At 35.5% G+C, this 17,443-nt stretch overlaps 1 protein-coding gene across 4 annotated transcripts; it reads right to left on the reverse strand.

Annotated features, from left to right (window-relative positions):
• Positions 1 to 657: 657 nt before the first annotated feature.
• On the reverse strand, positions 658 to 17,127 carry LOC117573179 (mucin-3A). 4 transcript variants are annotated; one of them, XM_052006256.1, is made up of 4 exons: positions 17,110 to 17,127; positions 16,054 to 16,278; positions 9,774 to 9,821; positions 658 to 9,278 (listed from the first exon to the last, which is right to left on the reverse strand). In XM_052006256.1, the coding sequence occupies exons 2-4, from the start codon at positions 16,145 to 16,147 to the stop codon at positions 2,116 to 2,118; spliced, it is 7,305 nt and encodes a 2,434-aa protein (XP_051862216.1). In that variant the 5' UTR covers positions 16,148 to 16,278; positions 17,110 to 17,127; the 3' UTR covers positions 658 to 2,115. The 4 variants fall into 4 exon arrangements, with proteins under 4 accessions (XP_051862216.1, XP_034112041.1, XP_034112043.1 ...); XM_034256150.2 differs by lacking the exon at positions 17,110 to 17,127 and adding an exon at positions 16,633 to 16,707; XM_034256152.2 differs by lacking the exon at positions 17,110 to 17,127 and adding an exon at positions 16,645 to 16,666.
• Positions 17,128 to 17,443: the final 316 nt, after the last annotated feature.

Raw genomic sequence — 17,443 nt, forward strand, 5'->3', positions numbered from 1 at the left:
CTAAAATATTATCATATCAAAAAATCCTAAATATTTGCACAGCCATCAACGAATCAATATAATTATAACATAAATAAATACTTCTAGTTATACTGTTACAAAAAGCGTTGCATACTTTTACATCTAAGATAGTCAGTATACTGCAGAACTGGACGTGTCGATTGGCCATGGGTAAGTGCTTACCTCGCCGATCACTATATGGATACTTACTAAAGTGACCCTATAGTAAACGAGCGTCGAACCAGCTAGTCGACTCGAGTTTGTGATTGGCCATGGGTAAGTGCTTCGTCGATCACTACATACATACATATTATTTTAAACTCATATCAGCAAAATCAAGAGAAGAACCAAGATGGATAATTTACAAAAAAAAAATTAACAGAATGCGTCTAAGGGATTTTCTCATGAAGAAATATTGTGGAGTCACAATATAACATTACATTTAAATTCAAAAAATGTTGCAATAATATGTGATTGGTATTTTGTAGACATAGAAATACAAAATCGACCAGATTGTGTGGGCATGATTTTTTTTTTTTTGTGTTTTTTTTCCCCATTTCCGTGCCAAAAAGTGCTCAAACAAGTATCTCTGAAATGTTTAGAACTTGCGATATATCATTTAAATTATTATTCAGAAATTAATTGTATCATGGAACAAAGTATTCTCGACTAAAGCATTCTTGTTTTATATTTATTTATTGTTTCATATACACATGTATTTAAATGTAAATAAACTTAAATATATGTTATCATAGACAAAAGTAGTGCACATTTTTGTTTTATATATTACTTGAATAAAAAGAAGCAAAATAAATTTAATCTTAAGTTATTCATTAAAAATTTCCGTGAAAAGTAAATGCAACAGAAAATGTTACTAGGCCTCATCCTCATCCAACTATTCTTAATTTTCATTTGGACTTTTGTTTGCCTTTGTAATCTTGATAACATACTAGCAAAGACCTGTGAGGAAGTGTTGAAATGTTAATTGGGCTAATCTGGCAACTGTTTTCCATTTTGTTTTTATAAAGTTGTTAATGTATGAGGCAATAGATTATAATTTACTTTAAATTTTAGATGTTAAAAATATGTACATATGTACATACATACATGTATATCAATATGCAACACAAGAAAGCTGCGGGGCAAGCTGGCTAGTAAAATATATTCTAAAACATAAAATTGTAGTATATTCCAAATTAATTGCTCTACAATGTAATTCACTTACAAAAAAAAAACAGGTACACTTATTCCAAAATATTAATTCAACGCATTCATTTTAATGTAGCCAGCGTGTAGTTACTTAAGCAAAATTCCGATTTACTGATTCCATTTATGAATGAGATATGAATTTTTGTATCAGTCGACCTTTAATAAAGTGGTTTATCGAGTCGATATTATAATATCTGTTAGCTCATCTACAGGTACAAGTACATTTAAATTTTACAACACGTTATTTCTTTGGCTGTTGGGCTAAAAAATATTCATGAAATTGTTGAATCCATTCTATTGACTAGTTATACATATGTAGATACGTACATATGTTAGATTACATAAGTATTCGCTTAGACTGTCATAATATATATACATACATACATATGTATGTATATATATATTTTATTTAAGCGCTGTTCTCAGATGCACGAAATCGTGTTTTTCGCGCAAAATGGACAACCTATTATTCTGTAATCACATCGGAAAAGTGAAGAGAAACAGGCATTTTCTCGTGAAGAGGAATATCATTAATTAATATTGTGGGGTCAGACTGAATATGTAATTTAAAATAAAAAAAATATTGCAACCAAGTTGCAATATTATTTACTTGGGAAATTGTCGCTATAGAAATATGCAATGAATGTGATTTTATCAGATTCATTTTAATAATTGTATTTATTTAATAGGCAAATATTTCAGTGGTGTGGCCATAAATTTTGGTTTTTTTTACCATTTTCGTGTCAAATTTTAAGGTCATAAGGGTTGCCATAAATTGTCACTCTAAAATTTGTGGAACTTGAGAAATATGTATGTATATATATTGTTTTTCTGCACGTCAAAAATTATGCCCATCTGGGAACAGCGCTTTCTAGTAAAATATAATGAAATTTATGGGTGCTATTTTTAAAAAATATTGAGCAACAATTTGGAACTGAGCTGGCTGGTAGTTTGACTACGAAATGTTAATGTTTTTGCTTGTTTCTTGGATTTGGATGTATACCACGAATCGACATCGCCGACAATACTCTCTAACGAAGCTGTGTGTGTATTTAAATTCCGAATCAGACAGCTGTTGCCCTGGCATTCATCAAGTTTACTTCCTTTTTCCTGTGCCATTTCAAAGTTGCCCAAACTTATTATCATTTGATTCTGTTCACTAGCACCAGCTTTATACAAATCGGCGGCGCTGTGCATGGTAGCAGTTTGCTGAATTTGTCTCTTATGCAAGCTGCTAGTATGATCATTATATACGGTAGATAAGATGGTGCTAAATTCCCCAGGTCTTCGTCCAGAAACATAAAGAGTTATCACACTGCGCTCTTCTTCCTCTTCAGCTGCTGCTGGCTGTGCCTTTTGACGTTTTTGAGATTTTTCGGACTTTCTTGATTTCTTTCGACTGCTTTTACGGTCGCCATCGAGCTCTGTTATGATTATATCGTCGATGTTATCTCGCATATGGGCAACAGCATCGGCTAAAGCGTCTGCACCGTCCAAGTCTTGTAGATGATCGCCCAAGAATATTTGTGGCATTACAGTATTGGATATTTGCTGGGGTATCTGATTATGTTGTTGTTGTTGTTGTTGCAAGAGCAATTGTTGTAGCAATAAACTATTCACTTGAGGCTGCTGCTGCTGCTGCAATTGCTGTTGTATTGTGGGCGTTTTAATGATGGTATCAATGCTATATTCTGTTGCTGTTATTGTTTGTGCTGTAGTATCAAAGACGGTTGTTAAAATTTTTTTACCCTGAAATGTAATTGGCAATATTGTTGATTTGCCATCATAGATGGTAGTTACATAAGTTGATGTATGTGTACGATACTCTGTCAGTGGTAGAGGTTGTGCAGCAGGTGCTTGCTCTAGGGACAGCCCAGTAGCTAATAGAGATCCCTGAGCTGGTTGACCTAAAACGCCCAGTAATTGATTAGCCGGCAAATTGATATTTCCCAATAGCAACTGAGATAGCAATATATTTGCTAAAGGCGCATTTGCGGATATTTGCGGTTGAAGCGTCGTTACAACATTCTCCACCGTGTATATAGTCGATGGAAGGATGTGGGAGAAAGACGTTTTGCGCCCACGAATTGTTGTGGGAGTGAATGTAACCGTGGTTGTCATCGTATCGTGTAGCAAATATCGCGTTAGTTCCGTAACTCCAGCCGCATTAATGCTGGAATCCTCTCTAGTCAAGTAGAGTGACGTTTGACCGTTATTGCCCAAGATTTGTGTATATTGATGTGGTGAAAGCACTTCTAAACTTGGTTTGCCTGTAACAATGTTCTTGTACTCGGTCACTTGGCCATTTATGACAGGAATAGTGACCTCGGCTGGTATTAAATGGGTCGCCGTGATCGTTACGCTGTCCAAATCTGTTAAACTGTTATCATCGTTTCGATGTGACGTTCTTCCACGCGTTGCGGAGCTCCGATTTCGATTGCTATTCCTTGAGCGAGATGTGCTTGCTGAACGCTGATTGGGAGGTTCGACGGCATTGTGATTGTGATGCGCATAACTTTTTATGCGTCGCGAATTAAGTGAACTATTAGTTGTTACACGACGCAGCGATGTTGCAGGTGGTTGGTGGTGACGTCGGAAAGATGATGTGGACGATTGACTACTGCCCTTACCCTGCCTAGCAGTACCTTTTACAGTACTGCTGTCCTTCTCTCTCAGCGTGAATTGCATGCGTGAGGCTGTGGGTCGCGTTGGCCGTATAGCTCCCCGATTAACAGACGAGGAAGATGATTGCGATGACGAATTTCCTGTAGATGGCTGCGAATGTGTCTGGAAACGGGAACCATATCGAGCATTTTGCTTTAAGCGGGGATTAGTACTCGGGCCTTCAGTCACTTCATGGTTTTCTACTCCTTGCGGTGGCTCCTCAGAAGTTGTAGTCTTAGGTCGACGAAATCTAAAGCGGCTACGATTCAAGACATCTGCAGTCTGACGACGCCGTCGGGAAAGAGTTTTTTTGTTGTTTTGGGAACGACGACGACGATTGTTGCCATTATCACTATCCTGGCCATCTTCAACTATATCGGTAAATGTTCCCACCTCTTCATCATCGTCATATTCCGAATCGTCATTTTCTTTTAGGTTCGAACCAGTTTCGTCCAGTTTTTGTGTCTTTTTTTGAAAGAGTCCGCGCGGTGGAAAAAGTTTATTATTAGAACGGGTTGCGGTTTGAAGATTAGTAATTGTGGGCCTTTGGAAACTGCGTGGTCGTGCTCTCGCTGTAGAGGTAGTCGAAGTAGTTGTTGTTGGTGTCACCGTTGTGGATTTAGTGCGAACTGACAACGAATTTCTACGAGGTGAAGTACTTGTACCAGAAATTACATTCGAACGATTGGCAAGGGTAAAGCCGTTAGGTCGATTAAGTGGTCGTCTAAAACGTAAAAGAGGATTTTGCTGTCGTCTTGCATTTTCGTTGGCTTTAGCATCATCTTCAAAGACATCAGCATTCAATTCCTCGCCGTAAGTTTCCTCTTCCTCCAACAAAGCATCAGTGCTGACATCGGTATTGCCTTTGGCAATCGATGTAGGGCTAATGGCAATTGTTGGCTTATTGCGGTTTAGTGCTGAGATACGATAGCTATTAGTACTACTGGAGCCTCGATAAGATGAGCTGAGACGCCTCGAAGGATTCGAGGTTTGTGCTGTGCGTAAGCTAGATGCAAAGCGATTTCTTGGCAAAGTAGAAATGGTACTGCTTCCCTGAATATTACTACTAGGTATTTGACTAAATGTTCCTCCACTCGATGGTTTTATGGGTCGTCCAAAAAGTCGTCGCGAAGAGGTTGAGAAATTATTGGGTACATTTGAAGTGGGAATTCTTCGAGACGAACTAAACCGACCAACGGACTTTAGCGCTGGTGTTGCCGTAATAGTTGGTGTTATATCTAATCTAGTGATTATTGTAGCGCTGCTTGCACTTTGTGTTTTTTGCTTGGGAGCGAATCGATTGGTTGGTCTGTTCCGAGATGCAAATGGGCGAATCACAGGTGCAAATGTCCGTTTCTTTTCTGGAGGTTTTGCCTGAGCGTTAATAAGATTGTTATCGCTATCGATTGAATTTTCAATTTCAACTTGATCCTCATCATTAGTTATATCCTTCTCCTCTTCATCTAAATTAATCTCAGTAGAGCCATGATGCTCCATCATACTGTAATCATGTTCCACTAATGTGAGAAGACTCTCAGTTACGCTCATTACAATACTGTCCACTAAATTTGAAGTTGCACTTGGCTCGATTTGGTTTTCGAATAGAAAACTCGACGTACTTTCGATAATCTGTGCATAGCGATTGTCGATAATAGTGCCAATTACCTTAGACTGGTATAATGTAGTCGTATTATTCCCTATGCGCGTTCCTTCGATTAATCGCACCAAACCGGTTTTGTATTGTCGCAACGAAATGGTATCCCCATCAGCACTTGTAGACCTATCAGATACTGCACTTATAAGACTATTCGTAGTAGCCAAGTACATCTTTTTCTCCTCATCAACATGAAGGTGCGATGTACTGCTGGTGAGTTCTACAGTGGTGCCGTCCTGATTAATCGATGCATAAATGTTAGTCGTGAAATACAATGTGCTTACGCTTTCAGCATCGATAATATGCTTATAGTCATAAAAAATCAAGTTCGATAAACTACTTTTACTCGCATCGACTTTTAACATTGACGTACTTATCTCTGGCAATATTTCTGTTTGCGATTGCTCAACATTGGAAATGGAAAAATCAGTAGGTCGAAAAATATTGGTAACAGTCTCTAATCTAGAATCCGTAACAGTATTATTGTTATCATACGACGTTGTATAATATGTGTAAGTCGTATAAAAAGTTGTAATTGCATCCGCATAATCTTTGAAAGCATTTGCTTGACTATTGCTTGCATTGAATAGCGTTGTTGTTTCTGTGATTGTTTTTGTAGCGGTCATATTAGTATAACTTTCAATGCTTTGCTGCTTTGTTGGCTCAATCACGTTTGATATGGTTTCCTCTCGGCTAATGGTTGTAATCTCACCATCTTTGGCCAACTTGGTCCAATATGTGAATGTTGTAAAATATGTGATGGGCAACGTGGCTACATCTTCTTGTCCTTGGTTTTGAGATAGTTTTGTTGGCTGCACAGTTTCAGTGACAATATTCGTAACGGTTTCTAGTCGACTCACCACATTGGTGACATCCTCCTCATACATGGTAGTGTAAAAGGTGAAAGTGGTGAAACTTGTCTGCAGTAATAGAGTCTCCGAGGGTAAGATCTCTTCAGTGTTGCTTTCTGAACTTACTTGATCTTCGATGGTTTGATCCTTGCTCACCAACAACTGACCGATGACTTGTTTATGGTTGCCAGTCGAACTACTTGTACGAACATCTGTGACAAATCTCAGTTTTTCACGTTCCTCCTTCTCCTCCACTTCTTTAGCTGCCTTATTATTGTTATTAGATACAGCAATGCTTGCGGTTGATACTGCAACAACATTAGGGGACGTACTCATTATAGCAACGTCCACTGTCGAACTAGATTCAGATAGCAATTCACTAACATAATTTGTAAATACTTCAGTACGCGATGTGATTTCCGATGCACTATCAGCAAAAATAGTTGTATAAAAGGTGTAGGTTGTATAGAAAGTCTTTGTGTACTTGGCATCATCCAATTGCAAAGTTGCCTGGCTCAATTCATCGAAATTTGATTCTAAATCATAAGCACTCGAGTGGAGCAACCTATCGAATTCATTTTGTATTACGTATTTAGAAGGTGTCAATGCAACCATCTCGGTAGCCGTTGTTGTTGATGAAGACTCTAGTTTTGTGGATATTGATTCTTTCTGCCGTTCGGAGTTTCCTACAATCGATGTAATCACATTCGTTACTATCTCAGTGTGACTAGACACAGCAGTCGAGGCGCCTTCAAAAAATGTTGTCAGATATGTATAGGTTGTGAATAGCGTCTTAAAGATTACGTCAATTTCATTCTGTCCATTTTCACTATCATTGTCATTATCGTAGTCTTCATTCTCAATCTCAGTCACGTAATCCTCATCAACATTGCTGTATTCGGTTGAGCTTTCAATTTTGATTAGAGATTCCTCTGATGTCGTTTCTATTGTTGTCTCATCGATTTGTTCTATATCACGTTCTAACACATTCATTGTACTTGTGTTATCAGTCTCCGACTCTTTCTCAGTCTGCGACACTAGCTCAGCCTCTGGCTTAAACTCCGACACCGCTTCTGATACTGAATTTGACTCTCCTGTTGTAGAAGTTAATTTGGTTGCTGATGTTGTTTCAGATACTTGGAGTATTGGTGGTATGCAGTAATATTTCGTGGTTTCTTTAATATCATACGAAGAGGAATAACTAGTCTCTATTAGAGTGCTCTTTTCTTGAACGTGAGTGCTTAAAATAGTTATCAACTTCGGAAATTGAGTAAGGAATATTTGAGAACTTTGCTGCTCACAAGTCGACACATTTGAGTTATGAGGAAGTGGTGAGAGTTGTGTTGACTCAAGTATCAATTGTGTAATAATAGGATTTGGTAATTCAGTATTTGTGTCTATGTCTGTAGTAATCGCACTATATTTTTCGTTGCCTTCGGTAGCTTTCACTAGATGTAATTCTGATGTTACCTTCTCCTCATTTATTAAATTTGTATCACTACTAGACGTTAGTATTTTTGAGGGCTCCGCAAAATTCGCAAACGGATCGTCATCAACAAAAATTGTTGTCGCTCCACCACGAGTTTGCTGTGTATTCGAAGGAATAGATTGTTGCTTTGCTTCTGCTTTCGTTAATGATGCATAGATTTCAAAGATTTCTTGATCTGTAGGCAATGACAACATAGACTTCCCCATGCTGCTATCCAATTCTCCAGACTGCTGCGATAAGACGTTTTCAATACTTTGCAAATCGAGATCAGGTGTATGAATTGGAGATGTTTCAATACTAGACAGAGAATAAGTCGAATTGGCTTGAGGTTCATTTATTTCAATGATGGTTTCTGTAGTTTCCATTGCCTTGTTTGATTGATCAGGTACAGTATTAGGAGCTCTATCTAAATAAGGCGCATTTGCTGCTGTGGTCATACTTAAAATTAATTTTTCATCTTCTACAGGTGTAGATTGAAGTGTCGCCACACCCTTTATAGATGTCACATGTCCCATTAAATGTATTGGAGGTCTGGTGTTTGGAGAAAATACAATAACGCTATCCCCCACAACTGTTGTAAAATCGGCAAATCCATAATATGTGACAGTTGAAAGCAGGCGTTCCTTTTGCAAGTTTAGAAGATGATGCTCACTTTGTTTCAGTTGTACAGACTGCTGCTGTTGCCAATAATATTCTTTGGCCGATCGTATTTCTTCTGCATCTATATCCGCATTTGGAGGAATTTGACCGTTTGCATGATAGCCACTGGGCTCGAAATGATTTTTTACTGTAAAAGTTGGCAGATCACCCACTGGCAGCACTTTGTTAGCGGTCAATTTTCCTTCTCCGTGGATGCGTGAATGCACTTCACCTTGAACGGCTTGTTTTCGGTCTAAAATGTTCTCAGTTTTTGTTGTCGTAGATAGCAATACCTGTGCTGAATCTTGTATCTTAGGAAAATCAGTGTTGCCAACAAATTCGACAGAGACTGGGATGTGGCTAGAAGAAATATCATCTAAACTGTCTTCTATGGCTCGCCAATCAGCCGCATCAACATTAAATAAATCATTGTGACTTTGAATATACGAACGACTATGTGTATGAATTGTATCTCCCTCTCCCACCCAGCTCGTGAGAACAGCCAGCGATGGTTGCAGTGATGTTTCATGACCATTCTCAAAGAGAACTCTGGAACTTTTTTTTAGGTATTGGGCATACAGGCGACCATTCTCTAAAGTTGTGCCCAGCACCTGTGTGGCATATTCAGTTGTAATGCCCTCTTGAATAAATGTGCGTGCTGTGGATGTTAAAAGACCCACCTCTGGCCGAACTGATAGATATCGACCGTGTACGTGACCATCCCCTAAACGACCAACCCCGTCGTTATTGACTAATAAAACAGTTGTTAAATCTAATACATCACATTACATTAAATATAACAGAAGAACAGAAAATTAGAAAAAGGTAAGATGATAGTAAAGTGTACATATATACAATACAAAATTAAAAACATACGTTGAGTACAGATAAAAAAGTGGTTAAAGATAAGTCAACACATGTCCAGAATGTACAGCATAGATAGATGATGAATTGATTTACATAAAAAGAAATAAAGAGAAAAAGTTACAAAAGAAATAAATTAACTATATACACATAATGCAATTTTGAAATTACATTTTCATTTCTATGAATACTTATGAATATTTTATGGTATATATAATTATATATTATTATATTTATCTTTCTTGAAGATGGGCTGCATGACTAGTAGGGATAACGTAAGAATATAAATAAAATTATTTCTGAAATCTAGATTTTGATTTTCTTACAATACAATTTTACAATATATATCTACATTTATGGAAAGAATTGATGCCACACCGTCGAGATATTGTTTTCGGCTTACCATCTGCTAGACGAAAAGCTGGTGTTGGTCTTATAATATTTGGCTCATCTGAAAAAAAGTAAACATCAATTTAATATTTAATTAACATAGTATCAACATATCTATTCTAATCTATACTATACTATACTATTCTGCGCATTTTCTACTATCTAATAAAAAAGATATTCTTGCATTCGTATTGGCTTGTATGATTATTACTATTTTTATACCCGCTACCCCATTAGGTAGAGCGGTATTTTAATTTCGTACCTGCAGGAAATGTATGTAACAGGCACAAGTAATCAAATCCGACCTCTTAAAATATTTATTGTAGAAGTTACAGCCGCGCTTATAAAGTACAACTATGTATTGTATACGTTATTTTACTTTACTTTTATATGGGGAAAGGTTTTTTTTTTGCGGGTCCTATTTGCTTTGGCGGAAAACCTGGTATATTTTGTACTCAATGGTATATTTTGAAAACCGCACTGCTTGTATTTAAAATGGGTGGCGGGTATTTCACATTCGTCTGTAGACTGTTGTTATATAAATATTTGGATTTTCTGAGTACTAATATTTTTATTAATATTTTAGCAACCAAGAATTAAAGTTTAATAACTTTGCAATGCTTTGTTAGCTCAAAATCGCATACATTTCCACATACCTGAAACAAAAATTCCTTTTGTTTTTACATTTGAAAAAATAAAGCTGCTGCTTTTATTGATTTCTGGATTATAACAAACTTATGACGTAATGGAAATTTACTGCCTATGTTGCTGCCTTGGACGTTGGTGACCGTGACCGTTGCGCACGTGTATAAATACTTAGTATTTCTTTAATATTTGAGGCTTTTTTGGTTTTTGCCAAACCAACAGTTCTTCAACAATAATAAACATTAGTTTTTCATTTTATATTATACGTTGAAATTTAGTTAACTCTAATTCTGATATAATCGTTCGTTTTTACCTATTCTATTATTTTATAAAATTTATTCATCTATAAAAATTTTAATTTTATATGTCAATAACTCAACTTTTTGAACTCATATTCTTGCCTTTATTATAGCATTTGATTTCATACATATAAATTAATAAAAATGCAGAATTCTTTATTAATTTCTGTTTCTCCATTATTGTTTTCAAGTTGTTCGCTGATATTTGATGTTTAAATTTCGTGATAATATTGGTGGGTCAGCCGGGAAACCAATTCTAGGCTGTACCTATAATATTCCAGAAATGGATAAAACTGGTGATTATGATCCGTATTTCCCAGTGCTTCTTTTAATTTCCATACATTATTCACATAATATGATCAACCTCTTAAAATTGGTAAGAATGATAACTTTTAATCTGTCATACCTTATGGCTAACATCTTTTTGTTAGCTACGTAGTTTTCTTCAGCCTTGGTGAGTGTGCGCTATATACAAATATTGGGTTTACCTTTCTTTTCAAATGCCGCACCTATGACAAAATGAAAATCCTTAGCTATAAAGTGAAATTCTTTCTAGAAATCTGAGTTTGTTGCCTTTTTCTGGAATCGGGTAATAATCCGATATTGTTATATTATTAATTTTTCTGCTATCGATTTCTTCTGTTCGGATGCGTTTAGTTTTTTCTATACCACCCAAACGGGTGCATTGTATAGGGATCGATATGCTTTAAGTGCCTAAATCGAATAGATAGATCTAGTTCCATCCACTATTCTAGGATCAGGCTTAGGAGCAAATGGTCGTACACCAATGTACAATGTAGTACACCAAAATGTAGCCTTTAAGTAGCTTATTTTTTATCGCCGGGCTCCCTAACTTGAGCTTTTAACGGGTTAATAATATGAATGATCGAAACCATATTCAACTAGGAAACGTTGAGACATAGGTAACTAAAACGACACTTGCAATTCATTTTTCTTTTAAATTGCGGGGACGGAAGTGGGTGAGGAAAAAATATTTAACTATATTCTACTCAAAAATAATGGCGCAATAAAATTATTTCAAAGTACTTTGAAATTCTTAAAGTAAAATAAGAAACAAAAAGAGGCAATAAGAAAAGTCAATTAAAGAATAATAATCTCCTCTTTTCCACCCCTGAGCAGCTGTTCGAATAATGTGACTTTGATGTCACATCACTCAAGCACATGCACTTAGAGTAAATACTACTAACATAACGATTTTCATAATTCGATGTGATTTTTCAGAAGTGCGGTTCTTTAGATTATTCGCACTGAATCGGCTAAGCGATTACATGAAAAAATATGATAAATCTAAAAACAATAAAAATAATAATATCTATAATTAAAACTGTGGAGTCGAAGGACTGCACATGAAATTTAAAATAAAGAATTTTGTTTGAGATATTGTTGCTATAGAAATATGCAAAGAATGCGAGTTCATCTGTTTCTTTTAATAATTGCATTTATTTACGAGTAATAGACGAATGGTTCAGTGGTGTGAAATATTTTAATGTGGCATTCAGATTTTTGATAAAATACAAACTACAAATTATGTACATTTAATATTTAATAATTTGTATGTATGCAGTCTTCATTATTTCCAATGGATGATTTTTTGATTAAAACATTCACAATACTTTTGCCAAAAATGTTAATATTGAGCTTGATGATACTTTTTTGGATAGACTTGTTTGTTTATTTTCGAAATGACATTATTTGATAAATAGTTGTTGTTGTAGTTGTAGTTTGTTGTTATAGTGTACGTTAACACAGACATAGTTTTTAACTTCCTTTCATAGAAAACTAAATCATTCTGTTAATCAATTGTCTACCAGTGACTTTATAAAATGACGATAGCGTCTATTAATGTCGATATAAAGACGTAAAAAGGTTTGACGGAGAAGTACCCGCTACTCATACTATTATTCTTAAAATATTACAAATACTCATATTAAAATACTCAAATAACTTTTAAGATTTGCATCCGATTGCAACCAACTTACATATATGAAGTATACACTGCAGTTATTATTGTATGTGCCAAAATCTATATAGCTTTAAAATTATACTATTCGATTTTCGGGGACCGAAGTGGTCGTGCCAAATATCTAAAACCAACTTAATCTGCGTGCAACAACTAGTGCTGTCGTATAGTCTCTGAGAGAGTCTCTATATCGTCTCGACTGTTGAATTTATATATACATATATACTTTATATGGTCGAAGATGGCCACTTTTACATTTCCTTTTGTCTTAGTCTCCGCAGAATGGCATTGAGTCGTTAAATATCGAAGTTCCCACTCCTGCTCCGATTTTGGTATCGGCAGAGTTGGGGATGGTTGAAGATTTTTATATTCACAACCTTCAATTAAAACCATCAGTCCTTTAAAACAAGTGTTCCGGCTGAACAATTTAGCAAGATTTGCTGCATAGAGTTGTGACCGGAACACCTATTAATCAAAGAATTTGTAGCTAAGAAGAAAAATATGCCTTCGGTTTCATTTCCTATCATCCTTTTAACTTCTTCACTATTTAAATGTAAGAGGCATTTGCAGTAAACTTACTAACCTATATTTAAATAGTACATATATATTTTCCTTTTAATGGTATTGCGTTTACTGAAACATATAATTAATAACATTTCTACTAGCATGCTTTCTGATCGTGATTACTTCATAGTTCTTGGTGACTTTAATATTGCTGGTATCTCTTGGTACACAACCCACACAACTCCCTCCACAGCCTATGTTTTTATTGATAGCCTTTTCGGTCTATCATTGTTTCAGTTTATGATATTCCAAATTGTCTAGACAGGTCTCTATAGACCTAATTTTGGTTTTGGACCCTGATTCCTTTAATTTCTAGAGAACCTCTTCAATATCCTCTCCTGAAGAACCTTGCCATCACACTCTAGAGAGCGCTCTCGTTGTTTTCGTAAGACTTATAAGTCGTATATTTCATTGTATAGGATCATGATCCTGGCGTGAATTTTTTAATTATACTTTGAACTCGCTATTTGATGCATGTATTGCATTAAGTATTTCACATAGGTCCAATATAATTACTTAACAAGTAAGAAAGTAACAGTCGAGTGTAAAAAAAGAAAACCAAAATATTGCGGTATTATTTTCAAAATATACCAAATTTTATGTTTGGTATATCGATATAGTACCGCATTCAAAATATACCATAGACGGCACAATATACCAGATTGTCAGCCAAAGCAACTAAGACCCCTAGTAACTAGGCGTTTTGCCCATACAAAAATATTTCTTTAATAACACCGACAATTTTTTTCTGATCACAACCAAATTTTCTGGAATCATAAGTACTATAATTATTATTGCATATACCAAAAATTGCGGAGGCAGAAGTGGGCGTGGCAATAATTTGAAACAAACTTGATCTGCGTACAAACAACAAATGCTGTCGAAAAAAAATTAAAACCTATCTCTTATAGTCTCTGAGATCCAGTGTTTCATACGGACGGACGGACAGACGGACATGGCTAGATCGACTCGGCTGTTGATCCTGATCAAGAATATATATACTTTATAGGTTCGGAGATGCCTCCATCTACCTGTTACATACATTTCCTGCCGGCACGAAGTTGTAATACCCTTCTACCCTATGGGTAGCGGGTATAAAAATTATCGAACTGAATAAATCGTAAGTCGAGGCTTTACAAAATATTCAAGGAAACCGGCACTTGCTTTGATTTTCTCCGCAATTCTGATGCTCAAGCCGCACTTTCGGCATTCATAATAATCTTTGTTATTATGATTATTTGAAAAGGTGCAAACTAAATTTTCAGCGGGACTTCTCAACCCCAGCATTATGGTAAATCTAGGTTCAATTCCACAAACTTATTGGAGTTCTCATCTATTGTTATCCAACGATTCGAAAATAAAATATGTTATTTACACCGATTTTGGTAAGGATTTTGACTCGTTGAGTCACTAACAGCATCTTTATTAAAATGGTTTTGTACTCGTATCTAAAACTGTTTTCAAGTCACTTTTGGTCTGCCCCAGGGTAGATGCAAGAAACGAAAAGTGAATACCGGAACACAACTGTTGATAAACATAGTCTATCTGCTGCAAATAGTGCCAGGGTATTTGTATTCATAAAACGCTGGTCGAAAGAATTCAACGATCCCTACATTACTAAACTCTTGTATGGCTCACTGGATCGTCCTATGTTATACTTGAGTATGGATATTTAGACTGGAATCACCAATATAAGGTCTATCAAGACAGAAAGAAACAATTTTTGTTCTTCGTATTTTAAATTGGAACCATTATGCCTTCCATAGTACTATATGTGTGTGAATTACATTAATAACCATAACGTAATTTGCTTTAGTAAATGAATTCCTCAACGTTAAAAAAACGTTAATATCTATTAAAAACATCCATTACTGTACATCCGTGTGATACTAAAAATTAATTCACAAGCAGTACAAATCCACTCACTGTTGTAAAACAGGTTATGAGTAGAAATTATAAATAAATTCTTTTCATAATTGAATGAAAAGTTTATTGTCAATGAATTAATTTCGATTATTTGACCGTACCGCCACTAAGCTACTATGTATTTAGAAATGCTTGTGAACATATTGAAGAAATATGAACACAATCAAAACTCGTCAACCAGCTTTCTCTTCTCGAATGATGAACATTGTGTCATACTAATAGATGTATGCGTTTGATAAAAATCTGTTACAATACGAAACTATGTATTGTAAATTAACTAATGTAAGCACATTGTGCTACGCAATAAAAATTCTGGTAATAGTGTTCGAGGCAAGCACAACCCAAATTTTTACAAGTTTCTTTAAAACCTTCAAATTAACTTTTAAAAAATTTGTCATACATATTAAAACAAAAATAGTATATATAAATAAACATATATTTATTCGCATTTACATATTTCCATATGTAGTATATGGTATTCAAAACATAAAATGAAATTAGTCATTGCCTCGTTTGGATTCAAATCCAAGTTGGGATAACATCAATTGCATTTTGAGTTAAACTTTGTTTTAGTTTTTTCTTTTTTGTTGCTTAACATCAATATTTACATGAATTAAATTTCTTCAGTTTTAATTATTAATTGGGTTTGTGAGAATACTCTCATCCCACAAAACTCAAAATGACTAAACTATGTTCTATACACATACAATGCACGAAATAGACAAAAAGTCTTGAGTACAGAGAAAACTCTGTGGTCACCTACATTAGTGGTATCTCTCTCTCTCTCTCTCTCGCTGCCTCTTCTGTTGTATTTAGAAAGAAAGAGCTCCTGCGATACTGTTTTTAACTGATTATTAATCACTTCAAATATGACTTACCGTTTACTTGTGTTAATACAAATGGTGCTGATACCACTAAGCCAATCATAGCCAGCAATATGTTGAGGTGTCGAGAACGCAGATGATCACACATTTTGTCAAATATGGCAGGCTTACATTCAACTGTGTTCTCGACTGAAGACAGTTCCAAGCACCTTTTACTTCCGTATTACTTTCCCTTCTACTTAGTATTATTGGAGATTTTGATTTTCGTTTTGGTTGCACCTTTAATAAATAGCACAATGGTGAAATTACTACAAAAATAATATTTGGAAATTCTGGAATTTGTAGGTCAACTATATTACTATTGCGTAACTTGATGCGAATTCGCAACTGTGAGAATACAAAAATATGTATAAATAGTTTTTTTTTAAACATTTCATAAATATTTTCTCGGAATTAATTAGGTACTTTAAACAATTAGTCCGCATAAACATATGTTTGAACAAATGCAATTGAAAATGTACATATGCACGAGTATATTGGTGAAAATAAAGGTTTGGCCACATTTTGAAACACACCGAACTGAACTACTGCAATCTCACACACGTTCACCACACCATCAACATACACACATACATTTAAAATTACCAAAGCGGACCACAACACAACCACTCGATGCAGACGATATCTGCAAAACTAACTTAGCTTGCCATCAACGAAAAGTCCAACAAGTTGCTAGCTTAAACCAGATTTTCAACCTATATTAAGAAAGCGTTATTATGCGTCTGCGCAGCGAGCTCTAAAGTTGTTTGGTCGGTTCAGGTGAGGCAGTTATGTGATGTGAAATGCGCGATGTACATTTGTATAGTATATAAATACAATGTGCACAAATGTATGTTTGTAACCACATACTAGAGCCAGGCCGGTTCGACAGCATTGTGCTGTTTATACCCGCTACCCATAGGGTAGAAGGGTACCCTTAATACGTATTATAACTTTGTACCGGCAGGAAATGTAAGTAGGAGGCATATCCAACCATATAAAGTATACATATTCTTAATCCGGGTCAACTCCCGAGACGATATAGCCATGTCCGTCAGTCCGTATAAACACCTTGATTTATTTTCAACAGCACCTGTTATGTTTGCAGACAGATCAAGCTTGTTTCACATTTTTACCACGTCGACTTCAGACTCAGATAATCGACAAAATTCCAATAACAAGTGTAATTTATAGCTTGAGAATTTTAGTACATAAAAGAATATCTAAAGTCTTAATAATTCCTTAAAGTTTGGTTGCGACTTTTGTATGGTGAAAGCGCCTACTTTCTAGGGGTCTTAGTTGCTTTGGCTGATAATCTGGTATATTTTGCATTCTGTGGTATAATTTGAAAGAAGTATTATTGCAATATATCAAAAACAGCATTTTATAGATTCTTCATATTTTT

This window comes from Drosophila albomicans, chromosome 4 (genome assembly GCF_009650485.2).
Source record: "Drosophila albomicans strain 15112-1751.03 chromosome 4, ASM965048v2, whole genome shotgun sequence".
NCBI classification, from domain to species: Eukaryota; Metazoa; Arthropoda; class Insecta; order Diptera; family Drosophilidae; genus Drosophila; species Drosophila albomicans.

Excerpts from the sequence above, each read along its gene's own strand:
- LOC117573179 (XM_052006256.1), bottom strand. The coding sequence starts at position 16,147 with ATGTGTGATCATCTGCGTTCTCGACACCTCAACATATTGCTGGCTATG. Across the intron at positions 9,822-16,053 it reads TGTATTAACACAAGTAAACG|ATGAGCCAAATATTATAAGA; the intron begins GTAAGTCATATT and ends ACTTTTTTTCAG. Across the intron at positions 9,279-9,773 it reads AGCTTTTCGTCTAGCAGATG|ATTTAACAACTGTTTTATTA; the intron begins GTAAGCCGAAAA and ends GTGATGTATTAG.